Below are 22,953 nucleotides of genomic sequence, written 5' to 3' on the forward strand. Positions count from 1 at the left end.
GCAGTCCACACAGGCTTATCAGCACAACACTTTGCATCTAGACTGGTTTTTTGTTACGAAGAATTTCATAAAAGCAGAAAGTGTTGTCCATGATAAGCCAGTGCAGACTGCACAGGCTGATCTGGGACAACACTTTATGCACTTATATTAATTCCAGTATTCCTAGAACGAGGCTCATACATGACTTTTGTCAATGAACGTTTATAACACCGTGTTTATCAAAGAGAAAACGTTTGTAACACCGTTGTCTTTCAGAGAGGAAACATTTGTAAAACTGTGTCTGTCAGAGAAGAAACGTTTGTAACACCGTTGTCTGTCAGAGAGAAAACATTTGTAACACTGTGTCTGTCAGAGAGGAAACATTTGTAACACCGTGTTTATCAGAGAGGAAATGTTTGTAACACCGTTGTCTTTCAGAGAGGAAACATTTGTAACACTGTGTCTGTCAGAGAGGAAACGTTTGTAACACCGTTGTCTGTCAGAGAGGAAACATTTGTAACACTGTGTCTGTCAGAGAGGAAACATTTGTAACACAGTGTTTATCAGAGAGGAAACGTTTGTAACACCGTTGTCTTTCAGAGAGGAAACATTTGTAACACTGTGTCTGTCAGAGAGGAAACGTTCGTAACACCGTTGTCTGTCAGAGAGGAAACATTTGTAACACCGTGTCTGTCAGAGAGGAAACATTTGTAACACCATGTCTGTCAGAGAGGAATCATTTGTAACACTTTGTCTGTCAGAGAGGAAACATAATATCATGTTAAAACTCTTATTAAATACTGAGTTTTCATAAATACAAATACCACAGAAGAAATAACGAACCTTTTACAAAATTATCTCGACACGATTTTATGTCAATCATGATTATTATCCCCCGCCATAGGCGGAGGGATATTGTTTTGGCGTTGTCCGTCATTCCGTTCGTCCGTCCTTCCGTCCGTCCGGCACTTTTGTGTCCGGAGCCATATCTTGGAAGTGCTTGGGCCGATTTCATTGAAACTTGGTATGAGTATATATATATGGATAAGAGGATGATGCACGCCAAATGGCATTGTACACCATCTGATTATAACAGAGTTATGGCCCTTTGTATCTTGAAAAAATGCTTTGTTTGTGTCCAGAAGTATAATGGCGGGGGATATCAATTCAATTAATTTGCTTGTTTTTCTAGAGTGTTGACTTTGTTTTACTTATGACAACCATTTATGATAATGATTGCTATTTAGACAGGTTAGAGGGGAAGTTTCTTTTGTCATACCACTATATTGCTACCTTCCTGAAATCAATATCCATTAACAAGTCATACTTCATACAGCATTTTCATTCTCTCTAAAAATCAAACATATTAGTGGGTATATTTCATTATTTCTTTAAAAATAAAGGATGTAGAGGTATGATAAACTAAAAAACAGGTTACATGTACTGGCTTATCGTTTTGGAATATTTATCAGGCTTGGCATGAATAAAACAAGGGCTCAGCAAGCCTCACCTTTATTTTATTCTGAGCCTCACCTGATGTATTACACACCTTAGGGCAATAACTTGGTTTTCTCTATGTACATTTCTAATGAATAGTATGAGATTATTTGTATTTTCAGAGACCAAAGCAAGAGTTATGAAGCCTATCTGAAGGCCAAGCAAGGGTCGGACACCGGAGAGGGTCATGTGACAAACAAGGCAAAGATAGTTGAGACAATGTTTGACACACTAAGGACATTGATCAAGGTAAACTCAGCTGGTCTATACCTAGTTGCTTTCTGCACACTGGTAACATTTTGCCATAATTTCATTTTTAATGTGTGTTTTTCAACTAGTTTTAGAGAGAAAGGTGCTGTGAAAAATGCAAACCAGATAGCTTACATGCCCCAGTACCATCAAACAATTGGGCCTTGCTCTGTGAAAAGGGGGTTTAAAGCATGTGCGTAAAGTGTCGTCTCAAATTAGCCTGTGCAGTCTGCACAGGCTAAACAGGACAACACTTAATGCAAATTTAAATATTTGCATGTTGGAAAATTTGCTGTATTAATTCAATATACATTTTTAATCTAGTATGAATAAGGTATCAGATTATGGTATATATGTAACACTTTAACGGATTTTACACCAAGTATTGGATGATTTAGTGTTTGCTACAATAAATGTTTAGATATATTGTCAAAAGTAAACATGTATTTAACAATTTGCTATTTCAAAAAGAAGATTTCTGACACTGATCACAAATTTCCCTTTCTAGACAAAATGTGACACTCAGTTCGTGACACAACACTGGATATGTCTTCTGGTGCATCCTGCATTTCTTATTGTCCCCTACCGGTTGCACCGGAGGGGACTTATGGTTTGCGCTCTGTGTGTCCGTCAATCTGTCACACTTTTCTGTATCCTGCGATATATTTATAAGTTCTTCATATTTTTATGCCCCCTTTCGAAGAAAAGGGGGTATAGTTTTCGCACTGTCCGTCTGTCAGTTTGTCTGTCACACTTTTCGTGTCCGCTCTCTATTTCAAATAGTTTACATCCGATCTTTACCAAACTTGGTCAGAAGTTGTATCTAGACAATATCTAGGTCAAATTTGAATATGGTCATGCCGGGTCAAAAACTAGGTAACGGGGTCGAGAAACCAAATCCAAGGGAAGTAATAAGCTTTAAATGGACATAATTATCTGACCTGCAAAATTATATATTTTTGTTAAATAAATCAAAGCGGCGCAGTAGGCGGCATTGTGTTTCTGACAAACACATTGTGGTAAAAGGTCAAGGTCTAAGGTCAAAAATACAAATCCAAGGGAAGTAATAAGCTTTAAAGGGAGATGATTTCTATACCTGCCAAATGATAAATATAAATTACATCTCTTGTTTCATGAAACTTTAAACATGGACAGATGGCAATATGGAGATTATGCATGTCATTTCATTTTGTTCCTACGTCAAGAACTATTGTTACCATGGCAACAAATAGACTAGAAATACTGCTGAAAATGGTGGATCCTGCACACTTTTCTGGATCCTGCAATAACTTTGAAAGTTCTTCATATTTTTCATAAAACTTGAAACATGGTTAGATGGCAATATGGACATTATGCACGTCATTTCATTTTCTTCCTATGTCAAAAATTCTGGTTGCTATAGCAACAAATAAATTTAAAAATCTGACAATGGTGGAGCCAGTAGGGGACATATATAGGGGCAATAGTCTTGTTTTAATTAAGTTGACAGTTTCAAATGTTGGCTCAAGTATTTATTTACCTTATGAATGCTTAAAGTTTGACATTTTCAGCTTATAACACACCATGGCTTGACTTTCAGCATTGCATTACATGTTTTATTGTTAATTTAAAAAACTTGTGTGCTCACATAAAACATCCATGTTGATTCAATTTGTACTAATATTAACATTTGCTGACATTTATTTTCCAAATGGCCTGACTTTTATTGAAGATTATTGCAGGACATTACATTCATAGATACTGTTTTTATGCTTATTATGAGATATTGTTTTGGCGTTGTCCGTCCGTCTGTCCGTCCGTCCGGAGCCATATCTTGGAAGTGCTTTGGCGGATTTCATTGAAACTTGGTATGAGTATATATATGGATAAGAGGATGATGCACGCCAAATGGAATTGTACACCATCTGTTAAAAACAGAGTTATGGCCCTTTGTATCTTGAAAAATTGCTTTTTGAGTGTGAAATATAACACTTTTGTGTCCAGAAGCATATTGGCGGGGAATATCAAGTCAACGAATTTGCTTGTTAAAATGCATTTTGGCCTTGCTCAGTGAAAAGAGGTTTGATGCATGTGTGTCAAGTGTTGTCCCAGATTAGCCTGTGCAGTCTGGGACGACACTTTACGCACATGCATTAAACCCCTTTTTCACAGAGCACGTCACATTTCTGTTTTTTCAGGGTGAAAACAACCCCCAAATGTGCCAGTATCTTCCCGTTTTTTACAGACACTTTATATTACAAGACTGGTAAGACACCAAGTGTTTCTAGACAGACAGTAACCGATATTTTTGTAAATGATAAACATGTTGCACAGTTTATTAAAAAATACTATTTATTATGGGAGTCTATAGCAGACACCATAAACAACAGAAATAGCATGTGTATATTAAAGCTTGGTAGAAAAATTGTAATAAAATACTTGTAATCAAATTTACCTTCTCAGTTGCTGAATTGTGGTCCAATGCTGCTGACATCAAAGAGTCATGAAACAAAATCTGTATCTATAAATCTATATTCAGTTTTCATAATAATGGTTTAGGTTTTGAAAAATGCTCATTTTTTCTATCAAAGCGTTTATCGGGGGCATATGTCATCCTATAGAGACAGCTCTTGTTTTTTTCTGAAATGGTCCTTTGTTGACCATATACCACATTCTTTTTAAAAACTTCATTCCCTTTAATTTATGACCACCAGGTTTCCTTGTACATCTGTTAAGAAAGCCTTTTTTTCTTAAGTGACTGCCCACTGGTTGTTAAAAGAATACATTTGTGTAAATTAACTAAAATTATCAGTAGTTATATAATTGTGGTTGTGTAAATTAATGTTTTGATTTTCAGTTGTTATATAACTGTGTTTTTGTATTGGGTTGTAAAGTGAGTGATAAAAGGGTTAGTCTGTTTTCCTGGAACTTATTAGCACATCATGAGGAAATCTTATTGACTTCCATTTATTTCGAGGGCATGCTTGTTTTCTCTTCAGCCACACTTCCAAGCCCCTTATTGCCCACCACATGATGATGGAACTCTCTTCTGTTCTGGGTTTCAATCCCGGTCAATCGGACACAGGCATACCAGCAGAGAACTTAAAGGGAGTTAACCAGCTATTGAATGTTGTTTTGGAGCAAGAGTTATACATCTTGGTGTCTGATGAAAATGTCTCCACCACACAGCTGAAATACTATCGCCAACTTGTTGATGCTTTGTTGCATTCTGAATGGTAGGAAACCAAGCACTGTATTATTTTTTAGCTTACCGGAGCACAATGTGCTCATGGTGAGCTTTTTTGATTATCTTTTATCTGTAGTGCATTGTGCGGCGTCAAGATTTGTCTTGATTACACACTAGAGGCCACAGGATCTTAATGAAATTTGGTAAGAGGATTTGTGCCAATGATATATTTTTATGCCCCCCTTCGAAGAAGATGGGGTATATTGTTTTGCTCATGTCGGTCGGTCTGTCGGTCCGTCCACCAGATGGTTTCTGGATGATAACTCAAGAAGGCTTAGGCCTAGGATCATGAAACTTCATAGGTACATTGATCATGACTGGCAGATGACCCCTACTGATTTTCAGGTCACTAGGTCAAAGGTCACAGTGACTGGAAATAGCAAAATGGTTTCTGGATGATAAATCAAGTATGCTTAAACGATCATGAAACTTCATAGTTACATTGATCATGACTGGCAGATGATCCCTATTGATTTTCAGGTCACTAGGTCAAAGGTCAAGGTCACAGTGACTCGAAACAGAAAAATGGTTTCCGGATGATAACTCAAGAAGGCTTACACCTAGGATCATGAAACTTCATAGGAACATTGATCATTACTGGCAGATGACCCCTATTCATTTTCAGGTCACTAGGTCAAAGTTCAAGGTCACAATGACTCGAAACAGTAAAATGGTTTCCGGATGATAACTCAAGAATGCTTACGCCTAGGATCATGAAACTTCATAGGAACATTGATCATGACTGGCAGATGACCACTATTGATTTTCAGGTCACTAGGTCAAAGGTCAAGGTCACAGTGACTGGAAACAGTAAGATAGTTTCCGGATGATAACTCAAGAATGCTTACGCCTAGGATCATGAAACTTAATAGGTACGTTGGTCATGACTGGCAGATGACCTGTATCAATTTTCAGGTCACTAGGTCAAAGGATAAGGTCCCAGTGACTGGAAACAGTAAAATGGTTTCCGGATGATAACTCAAGAATAATTAGGCCAAGGATCAGGAAACTTCATAGGTACATTGATCATGACTGGTAGATGACCCCTCTTTAATGTTTGTTGGCATAAAATATATGTTGATTTGGATAACCGGCCAAAGTAAATGCCTGCCCCCTTTTGAAGAAGAGGGGGAATATTGTTTTGCTCATGTCGGTCCGTCCGTATGTCGGTCGGTCCATAGGTCCGTCCACCAAATGGTTTCCGGATGATAACTCAAGAACGCTTAGGCCTTGGATCATGAAACTTCATAGGTACATTGATCTTGACTGGCAGATGACTCCTATTGATTTTCAGGTCACTAGGTCAAAGTTCAAGGTCACAGTGACAAAAAACGTATTCACACAATGGATTCCACTACAACTGACAGCCCATATGGGGGGCATGCATGTTTTACAAACAGCCCTTGTTCCAATTATATCTTTGACAAGCTTGAAAATGGTACCGGTTGGTTGAAAGATATGGCCACCAGGGGGCAGGGGATTTTTCCTAATATTGCTATTATAGTAAAACCTTGTTTTATTTCACATATTAATTCTTAGTCTTTAATTTGTATATTGTTTCAATTAAAATATTACTTTTTATATTTTCGTCTCTTTGCTGGGTGAATTATGTGGACACCCTTGGCAGGTGGGCGTGTGGATGGTTGGGTGGTAAGGTGGGAAGCTTTTTGCTCATAAGTTGTACAGTTTTCTCTGAATCTTCTCCAAGTTTTTTTTTTAATGTTTGTTGGCATAAAATATATGTCGATTTGGATAAACGGCCAAAGTAAATGCCATTTGATAATACAATAATGCTTTCTCCTCGCTTACTCTTCAGTTTTAATAAAAACTTCACCAAATTAAAATGTAGCCCAAGTTCAATAATTATCCAATGTTCACCCCAGCACTTAAGAGTGATGCTAAATTTGCTGCCATTTGCTGTCATACTCAAACAGTTTTCATTTTATTTGCAACAAACTTGATAAAATTGTTGACATAAAATGGAGGCCTACTAAAATGCCTAGTTAATTTGCCCCATGCAAGACAGAGTAATTGCCTTTGTTAACTCAAAAAATGATAAATGTGTGGTTACCCCTCTTTTATTCATTCACTTTTCATCGAAACTCCACCAAACATTCAAGATATGTCTATATAAATTGGTAGTCAAGTTCAATTACCATTAACAAAAAATGGCATCCCATAAGGTTGGATGTTTTAGGGCATATTTTTCTGTGTTTTACCATGTTTATGTTTAATTTCATATAATATGAACTATTTCACCATATATGTATAGGTCAATGGTGTGCATGTTCATTCATATATATTCAATTGAGTCTTGTTATTGATGATTTCATGTATGCCCTGAGACTGGTTCCAGTGTTTACCTGTCTATTTCAGCATGTTGGCAGACTGGTACTCATGTATCACCAGCCTCTTGCAACTTAATCATCAGATAGTAGAACCTAGATTGACTGATGTGCTGATGAAATGCTGGATACAGAGGGCGGTAGGTAGCACCAAATTGGTCCGTCAAACTGTATATGTAAATGCATGTGCGTAAAGTGTCGTCCCAGATTAGCCTGTGCAGTCTGAACAGGCTAATCAAGGACGACACTTTCTGCCTTAACTGGAATTTTGCTAAGAAGAGACTTTCTTGAAACAAAAAATATCATAAAAACTTAAAGTGTCGTCCCTGATTAGCCTGTGTGAACTGCACAGACTAATCTGGGACGACACTTAACGCACATGCATCAAACTCAATTTTTACAGAGCCCTTCAAACTGTATAATTATACTCATGAGTTTAGGGTGAAACTGATGTATCCCTTTAAATTACTGTATTAGATATAAAACTTTCTCTGAAAGCAGTAAGCATTCATAAAGCCGAGGATTCTAATCATGACATAAATCAAAGGTTTGGACATTTTAGTCTTAGTTATCTTAATTTCCGATTTCAAAATCTAAATGCATATCTAAATTCAACTGCTTCAAGAACTCTGCAAATCACCATTTTATATGACACTAAATTAGCAATTGTAATTAACAATTCAAAATTAAATAGCATAAAGATTATTAAAATTGAGCACAGCTTCCAAGGTCAAAGACAAAACACACTAAAGGACCCTATTGTTTGTTAATCTTAATCAGTATTATCACTTCTATTGCTCCATATGTACATCACAGGCCAAGTCTCCCGGGGGAATAACTTCCCAAATTTTACGGTAGGGGTGTCCCGCTGAGACTTCCGAAATGTGACCCATTTTTATACCAGAACTCTGATTAAGTAGACCCATTTTGATACAAGATTTTTTTTAAAGCATACCCATTTGTATTTGATACCATGGAGAAAGTGGACCCATTTCAATACAAAAATTTTGATAAACTGGACCCTTAGTTGAGCTAGAGATATATTTAAACTGTCTACGAAAACAGATTTGTCACTTTCCAATTTGTCTATCGCAATAAAAATCTCCATTTTAAATATGTTTTCAACTTTTAGTAAAATCCTATATTTAAGTATGACTGGAAATTCAATATGTTTCTTAATTTACTTTCAAAGCCTGTGATAACGATACAGAGCTACAGATAAGCTTTTTGGGGTAATTGGGTAATACCCTTCAAAATAAGAATGAATTGGGTAATGGAAAACGTGATTGGGTATCCAAAAGTATAAAACCCGCTCATATAAAAAAATAATTGGGTATTTGTACCAAAACAAACAAGTGAATTGGGTAATTGCAATAAAACATGAATTTAGCTCCTCAAAACCGTACCAACATACAGTCACTGTTATGTATTCAATTGCAGTATAGGTTGTTCCATCTTTCTGCTACCAGATTCAACAATCTGAAGCCAAGGGAATTTCTCAACCCACTCATCGAATGTGTTTCTACTTGTTTTTGTTCCGATATGGGCCAGTACTTTCGTTTTGGAAACACAACACACCCCATCATAGGGGGCTGGAACGGTGTTTGGATAGTATAATATAGTGTATTTTGACCGAAAATGCCCAAAATTAAATATAATAATAGTAACACGGGTTTCAACTCAATTTTTTTTATTTTCTGACAGCCATCAATCAAAGTCCGGTTGCATTGCCAAAAAATAAATACAAATCAACCACTTTGGCATTTAGACGTAGCTAAGACATAGCTCTATCAATAAACAATAACAACTTTTAGCACAAGGCACTGAAAATCTTATTTTGGAGAACTTAAACACTCTAAAATTGTCATTTTTGTTTACTCGATCAAGAAGTCGCAACAAGGCGAACCACTACATTTCGGATTGATGGCTGTAAGAAAATATTTTTTTTTAGTTGAAACCCTTGTTACTATTATTATATTAAATTTTTTTTTGCATTTTCGGTCTAAACACACTTTATTATACCCCAACACCGTTCAATAAGTTCATCTAAAATACTACCGCAGAGGTCCACGGAACAAAACATGGAGTTAATAATGTCATTAACTATGCCCTTTGCAATTGTTTTAGATTTATTTACCACAACAAAGGAATCTATATGTTTTTTTTGTATTTTTTGCGGAACTTTTCCTCTGCCTCAAGACGCAATTTTGTTTGACTCGCATGTGTTATCATCTAAACGATTGGTTAATACGTTACCAGATAAAACAAGCGCTTGTTGATTAAAACTAGGGTCAAAACGGCCAAAACAAAACGGGATTTTTCATTACGCATAGAAGGCAGCTCGAATTGGGTATCGGCGATTTGTTTTGCGTACCAGTACGCACAGATGTTGAAAAAATTGCGTATCCACCTATTTTTGATTGCGTATTTACGCAAATACGCAGCTTATCTGTAGCTCTGTAACGATATCTTGATTCCACACATAATCACAAATTTCTACAATATATATATTATTATCCAAGATGTCACAATGACAGCCGGGAATGACAGAGTATAATTCCGTGTACACATGTAGCGTAAAGTCTGTTATTTTGACAGTTGTCTAATTCAGACACAATTTTCGTAAATCATTTGCAGTAACTGCACTTTTCCCGGCATTTTTAGCTCATCTATTTTTTGAAAAAAAATTATGAGCTATTGTCATCACCTTGGCGTCGGCGTCTGCGTCGGCGTCGGCGTCCGGTTAAGTTTTGCGTTTAGGTCCACTTTTCTCAGAAAGTATCAATGCTATTGCATTCAAACTTGGTACACTTACTTACTATCATGAGGGGACTGGACAGGCAAAGTTAGATAACTCTGGCGTGCATTTTGACTGAATTATGTGCCCTTTTTATACTTAGAAAATTGACAATTTTGGTTAAGTTTTGCGTTTAGGTCCACTTTTTTCAGAAAGTATCAATGCTATTGCATTCAAACTTGGTACACTTACTTACTATCATGAGGGGACTGGGCAGGCAAAGTTAGATAACTCTGGCATGCATTTTGACAGAATTATGTGCCCTTTTTAAACTTAAAAAATTGAAAATTTTGGTTAAGTTTTGTGTTTAGGTCCATTTTATTCCTTAAGTATCAAAGCTATTGCTTTCATACTTGAAACACTTACTAACTATCATAATGGGCCTTTGCAGGCAAAGTAATGTAACTCTGACTGGCATTTTGACAGAATTATGTGCCCTTTTTATACTTAGAAAATTGAAAATTTGGTTATGTTTTGTGTTTAGGTCCACTTTATTCCTACAGTATCAAAGCTATTGCTTTCATACTTGCAACCATTATTAACTATCGTAAGGGGACTGTGCAGGCAAAGTTATGTAACTCTGACTGGCATTTGGACGGAATTATGGGCCCTTTATACTTAGAAAATTGAAAGTTTGGTTAAGTTTTGTGTTTTGGTCCACTTTACCCCTAAAGTATTATAGATATTGCTTTCATACTTGGAACACTCGCAAACTATCATAAGGGTACAGTAAAAGGACAAGTTGCATAACTCTGGATGTCATTTTTACGGAATTATGGCCCTTTTTTGACTTAGTAACTTTGAATATATGGTTAAATTTTGTGTTTCGATCCACTTTACTTCTTAAGTATCAAGGCTATTGCTTTCAAACTTCAAATACTTTCATGCTATCATGAGGTTACTGTACCTGGCAAGTTGAATTTTACCTTGACCTTTGAATGACCTTGACTCTCAAGGTCAAATTATTAAATTTTGCTAAAATTGCCATAACTTCTTTGTTTATGATTAGATTTGATTGATACTTTGACAAAACTACTCTTACCTGACATACCATAATAGACTCCACCCAAACCATCGCCCGTGCCCTCCCCCTCCCCCCCCCCATTTTTTTTTACGGTTAAAAAACTAAACTATTTATTTTGATTATTTTATGTTTGAAATACACAAATTACCACCACACCCTCACACTATACCCCCCCCCCACCTCACCCCCCCCCCCCAATTTATTTGAAACGGTTACAAAACACAAATATAAATATTTATTTTTATTATTTTATGTTTGAAATACCGTCCAAACCATCGCACCCAAGAATCCTCACCCCCCCACCCCACCCACCCCCCCACCCCCCCCCCCCCCCCCCTCCCCGATTTTTTTTTTCCTTTTTTTCGCATTTTTGGAAGATAATGTAATAAATGTCCACACCCCCACACAATGCACCCCTCTTCTATCCACCCCTCCCTCCTTTGTGATTGAAAATGATAGTCCCTTCACCTTTAAAAAGAAAATAGATGAGCGGTCTGCACCCGCGAGGCGGTGCTCTTGTTAGTTTATGCAACGATTTCATCACTTAATTATGACGTATGTTAATATATGACGTCACAGTATCATCTTGGTTGATCAAGCAACAGATAAAAACAGTCAAGTTTCTGCATCTTTCCTGCTACTGAAATTTACTTTTTGATACCCATTTATACACAAGAATGACATTTATCATACCCATTTTTATACTGATACTTTCAAATCTATATGCATGGATATACAAGCAAATTTCTGATTTCAATACCCTTATCTATACTTAGATGCTCAAAACCATACCCATTTCTATAATTTTAGTCGAAAAATACACCCCATAAAATCGGCACACCCCTATATACCCGTATAAAAGCGGCGTCAAAACTTTAACCTTGGTCATATCTTTTGCAATATTGAAGATAGCAACTTGATATTTGGCATGCGTGTGTTTCTCATGGAGCTGCACATTTTGAGTGGTCTAGGTCAAGGTTATCCTTCAAGGTCAAAGGTGAAATATATGTCTTCAAAGTGGCGCAATAGGGGGCATTGTGTTTTTGACAAACACATCTCTTGTTGACTCTAGGTCTCAGGTGCAATAAACCAGTCCTGACTGGTTTAAAGAGGTACAATTACGTATGGAATGACTCAATTTTGATCCAAAGAATGACAGGTATTCAGAATTGAGGGGATTCCAGTTTTGAGGAGATATTTTAGGCATGGTTTTATAGGGAAAAAAATAGACCAAACAATTTGTCCTGTTTAAAGAGGATTCTGGTATAGAGAGAATCCAGTTTAGAGGGTTTCTACACATATGTGGCCTTTTGCTATTTTCGGAACTGGTAGAAAATACATAGGTCAACAGCATTTCTTGTTTTCTTACCTAACTATTAGGATTTTAACTTGTAATAATCTGTTGTTTTAATAAAGCTACCACACCACTCTGCAGGGCTCGACACTAACGGTGGTCCGTTGACCCGGGGTCAGTAAAAAATAGGGAGGACCAGTGAAACTAGAAATTGGTTGATCCGTCGGACCAGTTAAAAATCCTGGCCAGCTTATTGTGAAATACTGGTGGAAAGCCGTTTTAATCAATAAAACAACTTAATATGTTCATAATAAACCAAAAATTTCATCCTTATTTTATGGGCCGACTGGAGACCGGGATAAAAATAGCAACATATTGGAAATTCCAATTTTTCTAGATGCCCGGATAACAAAAACCTGTTGTTGGATCAAAAAATCGATTTGCGTTCCACAAATGTCTCTGGACTTTGCCGTGATCGATACACAAATTAACATAACATTCAAAGGGTTTGGATCCAGAAATGAACAAAATGTTATTTATTATTTTGAAAAAGCAGCAATAATCAGCATTTTATCGATCTTAGTACCATCAGAAGATACTTTATTTACTGTGCGAATTTACACTGGAGGGCGAATAATGTTTTGATATTGCATGAGAGTAAACGTGCGTATTTTCAAGATTACAAGTTATCGCAATGTGGAATTTCATTCCGGGGTTGGTTGAACCTCCGCCTAAAAAACCTAAAACTAATGAAGAGAAGCTTGAAATTTAGGTAAAATAACATACAAAAAGTGTCGGACCACTTTATATCTTGCAGGACCAGTAATTTCTGAAAGCTGGTGGTCCTTTGGGACAGTAGGTACAAAAGTTAGTGTCAAGCCCTGCTCTGATGATGGACTTGAGTTGTAAAGCAAATGATAGCATAATTTTACATTTATTGAGTTATTCTGTATACATTGTAATTTGACCTTTTTCTACTAAGGCCAGATGTGCATGTGTTGTAGCCCTGCTAATTATTTTTTTAAGTACTTGAATCTTCAAATTATTTAGTAAGCTGATAGGAAGGCTGTTGATGTATATTTTTATAATATTCAGGTGGTGTCCCCAGAAGACATCTCTGCCATGGACACTATGTTGGCTACCATGGTAACAACCTACAGCAAGTTGAGACAGGTGCCAAAGTTCATATCCAGGCTGCAGGCAGCAATGGTGGGAGGAACAGACCAATCATTGGTTTCCTTTCCTGCAGGGTTCCTAGCAAGGTTATCTATATGGGACACCTTCTGGGAAACTGGGATTAAACACACATGTGTTTAGTATCATCCCAGATTAGCCTGTGCAATCATAGATGGTACTCTCCGTGTTGACTGGATTTTTGTTTAGATGAGACTTCGTTTAAATGAAAAATTCAATTAAAGTGGAAAGTGTCGTCCCTGATAAGCCTATAAGGACTGCACAGGCTAATCTGAGATGACACTTTATGCACAGGCTAATCTGAGATGACACTTTATGCACATGCTTTAAGTGAAGTTTGCCAGAACAAGGCTACCAATAAATATGTTTTTGTAAACCCAATATGATTTAAGTGTGTTTAATTCAGTTAACTTAATTTTTCTTGGCATATTACCGCTAGTTTGTGAACATAGACTCATAAAAAAGGTATACAGGTGATGCTTAATGCGAGGCCCAATTATAATGATGTAATGTCTTATCCATGTTTAATATGAAGCAATAGTGAGATTTTTTAAATAATAGCTATGAATATGTGTCTTTAAAATTTTGTATGATGTTAAATATGTCCTGTGTTGTTAATTATAACCCCACTAACAAAGTTAAGGGAGGTATATAGGAGTGAGCTTGTCTGTCGGTCTGTTGGTCTGTTTGTCTGTCCGTATTAAGTGTCCGCTCTTTAATTCAAGTTGTTTTCATCCGATCTTCACCAAACTTGGTCAGATGTTGTCTCTAGATGATGTCAAGTTCAAGTTCGAATTTTGTGCAAAATATTCTATGTCAATTTGGCACGTGAGGGTATTCGTCACGTCTGTGACAAATCTCTAGTTTAATATTGTTTGTGCCTGTACTCCGCAGCTTTGGAGAAATGGTCCAGAGCCTGCCACAGGGTGTCCTAACTGAAGTATGGGGCTTGCTTACAAAGGCCCTTACATCACATATCCCTAATTCAAGCCCATCGGAGCCTCAGTCCTCTGACCAAGCCATATCAGGCCCTAATAAGGGCAGTGTCCAAGGGCTGTGTACAATATTCTTCCACTTTCTCATGAATGTGAAAGTGGCGGACTACAATATCACGGATGTGACCTGGGCCTCAGTGTGTGAGCATATGGTTACCATGGAGACTGAGATCTTACGACCAATGATCAAGGAGTTCTCAGGGGAAAAAAAGGTATTGCTAACAAATTCGTACTTTACTTCTCTTAACAAATAAAATAAAATTTAACAAATTATTTACTTGTTTATGACAGTGTACATGTACCATGCCATTTACTAAAAAACATAGTTATGTTATTTTATTATTATTATTCATTTTAGCCCATACAGTTTAACATAAACAAATTTTAGTGCTATCATACCTAATACAAAATAGGCACATATTTAGTAATAACTTAACATACTAAAATGCTTTTTTTTATATGCATCTTTTTAGCTCACCTGAGCACAATGTGCTCATAGTGAGCTTTTGTGATTGCCTTTTGTCAATGATATCTTAGATGAGTTCAAAAATGGTTAAGGTTGGTTGAAAAACACGGCTGCCATGGGGCGAGACATTTTTCCTTACATGGTTTTAGTAAAAACCTTTATAACACTCTGGAGCCCATATTTATTTCTGATCTTCATGAAATTTGGTCAGAAAAATTGTCCCAATAATATCTTGAAGAGTTTGCAAATGGTTCTTGTTGGTTAAAAAAAACTATGGCTGCCTGGGGGCGGGACATTTTTCCTTGTACGGCTTTAGTAAAACCTTGTTAACACTCTAGAGGCCACATTTATGGTTTAAACTTCATGAAACTTGACAGAACATTTTTCTCAATGATTTCTTGGATGAATTCTAAAATGTCTCCAGTTGATTGATCAACATGGCCGCAAAGGCGGCGTGACATTTTTCCTAATATGTCTATAGTTAAACCTTCTAAAACTTCAAAAGTCACATTTCTAGTCCAGTCTTTATTGGACTTGGTCAGAACATTTTTCGGTTATGATATCATGGATTAGTCCAAAAATAGGACCATTCTGTTGAAAAGCATGGTCGATAGGGTGTGGCGCATTTTTCCTTATATGAATGCAGTAAAACCTTGTTAACACTGTAAAAGTCATATTTATAGTTCAATCTTCATGACAATTGGTCAGAACATTTGTTCTTATAGGAGAGATTTACAGGTACGTCACTGTTATCTGCGATGTGTACCACGTGATACACACTTTCTTGGAAGGTAGTACAAACAATGGCTGCATGTGATAAGATGTATGCTGTTAAATTGACGGAAAATGATGTACCTGGAGCTAAATTTCGCTCAAGTGATGTAACTGTGCATTCAGTTGTAGAATTACAGAGATGGTTACAATGCCGAGGTTTAAAATCAACTGGAAATAAACTAGAACTCATTGACAGGTAATCATAATTAAGCTGTATTTTAAGTTATTAACCCAAGTTAATACTGCATGTTTCATGAAACTATTTGCCTTTTAAGACAGAAATTTGTAAGAGATGTGTATCTATAGAACAAATAAAAAATTAAAGTATTTATCATTAAACCATAGTAGCTACATACTCAATGGAATCGACCTGTAACATAACGGAGGTAAACAGGTAAAATCCCCATTCAGACACAGGTGAAGCTTGTAGATCTTATCATTCAGATCTTATCTCAATTGATTCTCTGTTCATTCATAGAAATTGGCCAGTTGCTTGTAATTATGCTAATAGAAACATCATTATGATTTTCAGATGCAAGACCTGTCTTGAAGCTGGTGGCAAAGATGACATTGTGGAGTCAATTGATGAAGGCAGGTGGTTTGAAAAAAAGGTTCATGAAGTTTTGTCCAATGTTCAAGGCAACAACAAAACAACAGTTCCTGTTCTGCCAGTGACTGGTTGGAAACCGTTTCCATCAACAAGTCTTCCAGAGGGATATTGCTATGGTACTATATACGATCACATTATAGTAACAGCAAAAGTTGACTGTGACAACAGTGATAGTGATGACAACTCTTCCAATTTGAAAGATTTTAACACTTCTAAGCCGTTAATGAAAGGAAGACAATACTATCGTAGCGGGCACGTTAAAAATATGAAACATATGTGTAGAGATAATTTTCAGTTCATAAAATGCACAGTACAAGCTTCCTATTCAGTACAGGTTAACTATAATGTATCCATCACCCTACATGGGAATTCTGGGAAAGTGCTGGATGCATCGTGTGATTGCAAAGCTTCTGCAATGGGAAGATGCAACCATATTGCGGCTGTATTGTTTGCTGTGGATGATTACATTTTAGAATATGGTCACCACATTGCTCCAACATCCAAACTTTGCAGTTGGAACAGGGGGAGGAAGAATAAGCGTGACCCTCAACCCTGTCACACAGCTACCTACAGTAAAAAAATGAAACCAGACAGAATTATCAACTTTGATCCAAGGCCTGACCAACAAGATGACAGCTCATTCATAAATAACTTCATAACATCACTTCCTTCATGCCAATCATTGACCATGTTCGAACAGATTCTCGAAGTCAAATATGAAGACTATGAGGTTGATAAAAAAGACTTAACATTAAGATCTCACTCTGCATTGAAATTATTCAAATCAACAGTCAGTGGAAATGAACCCTATCAAATTGAAAATACAAAGACACAATCTGAATCAGATGAATGGCAACGAAGTAGATTTTTGCGTATTACAGCATCTTCTGCAAAGGAAATTTCAAATGTGAAAACCAGGCATGGAAAATATAACCTTTTAAGGCGTTTACTCTGGGGTAGGGCACTTCCGGACCTGAAGGCATTACGATATGGAAGAACAAACGAGAGTAAAGCATTCCAACAGTATAGTAAAACTTTAAATGAAAATCAAACAGTGGAAACTACAGGTCTTTGGATAAACCCAAAATTTCCAGAGCTTGGATGTAGCCCTGATGGCATATTGAAGACTGATGGAAAACGCACCAGCGTCATAGAAATCAAATGTCCCTTCATACTAGAATGCATTCACCCATGTGAATTAGACAAGTTAAAACCTAAACAAAGATATGCCCTGTGCTACACTTTGATAGATGGGAAAATGCAAGTGAAAAAGACACATGCCTATTTCTATCAGGCACAAATGCAAATGGCAATTTGTGAGACAGATACATGTGAGTTTGTCGTTTGGTCACCAAAAGGCATGATTGTAGAAACAATTAAAATGGACATTGAGTTTTGGGAGGAGGTGCTGCCTAAGCTTATTGCCTTTCACAACAACATACTCATACCGGAATTTTTGGAGATGAGGGTACCCCGCCGCCTCATGCCAACAGAACTATAGGGAAAAGAACTAAAATTGAACAAAACGAGTAACTGTGTTAACCAATAATATATTCTGTGATGTGCGTTAAAATGTCTGATTTTGTATCAAACAACATAAAACCATATACATAAGCAAGTGCAATCATGTTGTAGCATGTTTTATATATAAAAAAAAATACAATATTCAATGGAATGAAATTTTCATGTTTTTCTATTTCATTAAAGCCACAAAACAGTGTTTGTTCTACTTATGATTTAATAAATTTCTCTTTTGTCGCACATCCAACAATAATATTTTCATTTCTTCCACACTAGTTCACCAAAGGCGCCTGATAGTTAACAAGAAATCCTACTATCTTTACAATCTGTGTGGCCATTGGCTTGAAACTTAATGGCAAAGTTGCACCAATTATCTTGAATATTTTCATTCGTTCAATTGCACGTTCCACGTGTATTCTTACTCTTGCAATTCTTTTGGTAAGAATTTCCTCTTGTGGGGTCAGCCTATCTCGACCGCTTAAAAATGGAGGGATGTTCAGTTCAACTCCGTTCTTTTGAAGAATGTCTTTAATGAGGAACCCTCGGTCTGCTAAAACTAAATCCCCTGGTTCTAAAATTTCTGCAAACTTGGAGTCAATTACAATATCTCTATCACTTTTACTCCTTTCATATACGTCCGATAAAAATGTAATGGCACCGGTAGGAGCAATGCCCACCAGACATTTTAATGTTGTATGGTTTTTATATGACGAATACATGTTCCCTTGTTCTGCAAAGTCGCTTGATGATTGCACAAATATTTCAAAACAGTCAATAATTATTCGAGCATTTTTGAATGACCTAAATGAAGACGGTAAATGCTCACGTATCAGCTCTTTTGATGGGAACATACTTTTCATTAATGGTTCTGTAGTCTTATATAAAAACTGAACCCATGTGATGAAAATGCTTGAAACCATACTTGCGCCTATCCCAAATCTGTAAGCCAAATCTTTGTTTGGAAATGCATGTCTAAGTTTCATGACAGTAAGAAGCAGTTGGTTATCAGGCGTGATTTTCGTTATTGTTTTTCTTTTTTTGTTTGGTCCATGCCAGTATTTCAATTTATGTACCGACTCGCCGAGGGACTTGTATAAATGATTAAACTGATTCGGGGTAATGCCTGTGTAAAATATAAATAACTTGGCATCAGTTAGTAGCTGTTCACATGACATTCTAGTATCCTGTTTTGTCTGTTTAATTGAACTTCTTTTCTTTTTTGGGCTCACAGCTATTGAGGATCTATTGCTTAGAATGCGCCTTTCTATTTTATTAAAAAGCTGATCACTGCAGGTAAATTGTGTTTGGGTTCCTTTATCATCTGTTGATAATAACTTTGAGGCAGTGTACATCTCCTGGTCATTAAACACATCTGGCTGAAATTAGATAAGAAATCATTCAAATAGCCATTCAGAGTTTTATCTGCAGAAATATATAATGAAGGCACATGTGTTTTGATTCAATAATGCAAAATGATCTACTTTCACTTATATAATAAAAACATGTGTGTTTTGATTCAATAAAGCAAAATGATCTACTTTAACAATGAAAACGTTATCATTTGAGTATATAATTACTGATATATATATAATATTTCAAAATAATAATTATAATATTATTTACCTGTTCAATTATTTGATCAATTTGAGCAGTCTGTAATTGTGGGGATACCACATCAGGGTTTGTTTTCTGCAATGGATTATCCTGTAGCTGAAGTAGTGCCTCGGATACTTCAAATAAAGTCTTCTTAGATACAGGTGCCGCCCTTGGTGTTGGTGCCTTTCGTTTTCGAGAATACTTCTCAACCTATGACAGTAAATGCTTTGTTTGTAAATAGTATGTACCAAACAATTTTATTACTAATTATTAAGCGTATCTTGCTATTAAAAGATATTTCCTACTGATGAATACATGATCTCACAGTCATACCTATAATTATATTTATATCTGATTGATTCATAACATTTTATACAATACACACACTTATTTTCATACATAATGTTCATACCTGTTGTGGTGTACATGTGGCAGGGATAGGATCTGGATGATTCTCTGTCGGTCCTTTACCTCCATTAAAATTCTTACTGCATATGTAAGTCCACTTTTTTACATTACTTGCTGTAAAGTCTTTTCGACCACATGCACTTAACCACCTGTTACACTTTTCTTCATTTGTTTTTGGTTTTGGAAAAGGTATGAAATAAACACCTTCCATGTAATCTCTGTCACTATACCTTGAGTCACTATTACATAGTCCATAACAGCAATGTTTTGTCCCACCAGGATGTTTTTTAAACGAAGTAGATGGCAACTCCATACTCAAACATGTATAAATCTATAGTGGTTAAGAAGGTTGTACACACAGAGATCAACAATGATTGTCCGACCAGCAACGGTTGCTATGGGCAGTGCTTATCAGTTATTCTATTTTTAGCATATTGGCTACCCTGTAAACCTCTCCTATAATATCTTGGGCTGCACAGAACAGGCAAGTTCTTTTGTATATCAGGTGAGCAACTTTGGGCCTTTCAGGCCGTCTTGTTTCATGATTGTGTTATTTGTGACATTAATTTGATCCGCGTGCTGGGAAAACGTGGCATAATGCATGAGTGTACAGTATCTTCCAAGATTAGCCTGTGCAGTCCTCACAGTCCATTTAGAAGAGGCTGCCTTTATATAAAAATTCCATAAAAGTTGAAAATGTCATCTCTGATTAGCCTTTGAGGACTGCACAGGCTAATTTGAATTGACACTTTACACACATGCATTATGCCCAGTTTTACGAGAGCACAACTCACATACAGTATTTTACCATCAGCTTGACCTGTCCAGACTGGTTCACACGTTGTTGTTGTCTCTGGGCTGGGGTGAGGTGTGTCTGCTGCTCTCATTCTACAAGCAGTTCAGAGCTAGCAACTTCCAGAGCGGGCTAGTTTCGCATCCAAATGATTTGTCTCTTCTGCATCCATACATGGAGACATTTGATTGGCTGAAATTGCATAAGAAGATTGTGAAGAAAGGAGAGCCACAACTGTTGTATATTTGGGTTAGTTGAAAGATTTCTAACATCAAACCATATTTTCCTAATGTCTACATTAATCACTTAATTGGGATCTAGGATGAAAAAAATGATGTATACAATATACCACATTAATTATCCCTTTTCAAAATGTGTAGGGATATAGAAATGGTAGGCGTCCGTGTGCGTGTATGCTGCACATGGGTATGTTCATCACACTCTTATTTGCGCATCTCCTCCTACATTTTGCAAGCAAGTTTTGGCAAAATTACTCAATAATTTTCTCCAAGGTTTTGCGATTGAGTTATTTTTTAGGACTTACTGCTGTTTGTTAAAATGACATGAAAGCTTTGGTGTACAACTCTTATATTTGGATTCAATTTTAAGCAAAGTTTTACTTAATAATTATCTGCAAGTGATACAGTGCATATTCTCAGGGTTTTGAATATTATGTTTTTATGCCCCTGAAGGAGGGCATATAGTGATCACACTGTCCGTCTGTCCGTCACACTTTTGCGTTTAGGTTTCGAATAATGCTCATAACTTCTATGTCGCTTCAGATGTAACCTTCAAATTTGGTATGCATGTGTATATGGACAAGGCCTTTCCATGTGCACACAATTTTTGACCCTTTGACCTTGACCTTAAACTTAGGGTCTGTGTTTAGGTGTGGAAATCTGCTTAAAAATTACATATAGAACCAAATGTGGGCATTTTTCCTGTACCTTTAATGAAAGTTGTGTGAAAATTTGACAGATTAAATCTCTCCAAATGCTACAATACATATTGTTAATGTTTCAAGACTGGATTCTTTGTCATGCAGTTATCATCCTTTATTTATTTGTAAACCTATTGCCAAAGCCTTCTGATTGCAGTTTTGTTGTTGTAGTTTATTAAGAAATCAATTTCAAATTTTTTCTGTACCTTTGGGACAACAATGCAACAGTGGCCATGGATGCATTGTGTGTTACAGATTGTTAACACATATATTTCTCCATATTCAGTACTCTTTTGCTTGATTTTAATTAATTTTGTGTAGTTGTGTCAAGTAACAGAATTTAACAGATAAACAATCAGTATAATATCATTTTCCTAAATATTCATGCCTTGAAAAAAAACTAATTTGTTGCCATGTATTTTGCTTTAAATGTCAAAGCCAGCAGGTGGGGCTCAAATCATGTCAAAATGTATTGGCTGTGCTCTGTGACAAGGGGGGTTTAATGCATGTGCAGAAAATATTGTCCCAGATCATGGATGATACTTTCAGCTGTTATGATATTTTTCGTTTCAAGAAAGTCTATTCTTAGCAAAAATGCAGTTTATGCGGAAAGTGTTGTCTCTGATTAGCCTTTACGTACTGCACAGGCTAACCTGGGACGAAACGTTACGCACATGCATCAAACCCCCTTTTCACAGAACAAGGCCCATATATATCAGCCACGCTCTTGACATGATGCACGTGCGTAAAGTTAGACTGTGTGGACTGCTAATCAGGGACTAAACTTTCTGCTTTTATTGTGTTTCTTTTTTAATGAAGTTTCTTCTTAGCGAAACTCCAGTTTAGACGTAAAGTGTTGTCCCTAATTAGCCTGTAGGCACATGCATTAAACCCCATTTTCACAGAGTAAGGCCTATATATCAGCCACACTCTTGACAAACTGGACTTGATGCAAGAAAGAGGCTCACATGAATTACTATTTGCAGGACATGCTTGTCATACAGAAAGTCAGGGCCCTAGTTCTGCATAGAAAGCAATCTGATTGGGCCAGTGTGTCTGAAACCATAGCAAAACTTTTCAACTTCAGTGATGCATTCATTATTACGGAAATGGACACTTATTGGAGTGGAAAGGTACCAGTATGGATATTTATTAAACTTATCATTTCATTTTTCATTTTAAGCCTGATTTTGATATATAAAGTTTCTGCTTGATGGTAAGTGAAAAAGAAACAGGCATTTGGAC

General features: G+C 36.6%; 1 protein-coding gene across 2 annotated transcripts in view; it reads left to right on the plus strand.

Moving 5' to 3' along the window:
* LOC127879012 (unhealthy ribosome biogenesis protein 2 homolog) overlaps nt 1-22,953 on the plus strand; it is an 80,671-nt gene that overhangs the window by 17,381 nt on the left and 40,337 nt on the right. For both annotated transcript variants that reach the window (XM_052425597.1, XM_052425598.1), the window contains 8 exons: nt 1,599-1,725; nt 3,903-3,970; nt 4,704-4,940; nt 7,328-7,436; nt 13,507-13,673; nt 14,500-14,812; nt 20,790-21,017; nt 22,695-22,841. In XM_052425597.1, the coding sequence (XP_052281557.1) occupies nt 1,599-1,725; nt 3,903-3,970; nt 4,704-4,940; nt 7,328-7,436; nt 13,507-13,673; nt 14,500-14,812; nt 20,790-21,017; nt 22,695-22,841 (1,396 nt within the window). The remainder of the gene's footprint in view (nt 1-1,598; nt 1,726-3,902; nt 3,971-4,703; nt 4,941-7,327; nt 7,437-13,506; nt 13,674-14,499; nt 14,813-20,789; nt 21,018-22,694; nt 22,842-22,953) is intronic.

Source organism: Dreissena polymorpha, chromosome 4 (genome assembly GCF_020536995.1).
Source record: "Dreissena polymorpha isolate Duluth1 chromosome 4, UMN_Dpol_1.0, whole genome shotgun sequence".
Taxonomy (NCBI): Eukaryota; Metazoa; Mollusca; class Bivalvia; order Myida; family Dreissenidae; genus Dreissena; species Dreissena polymorpha.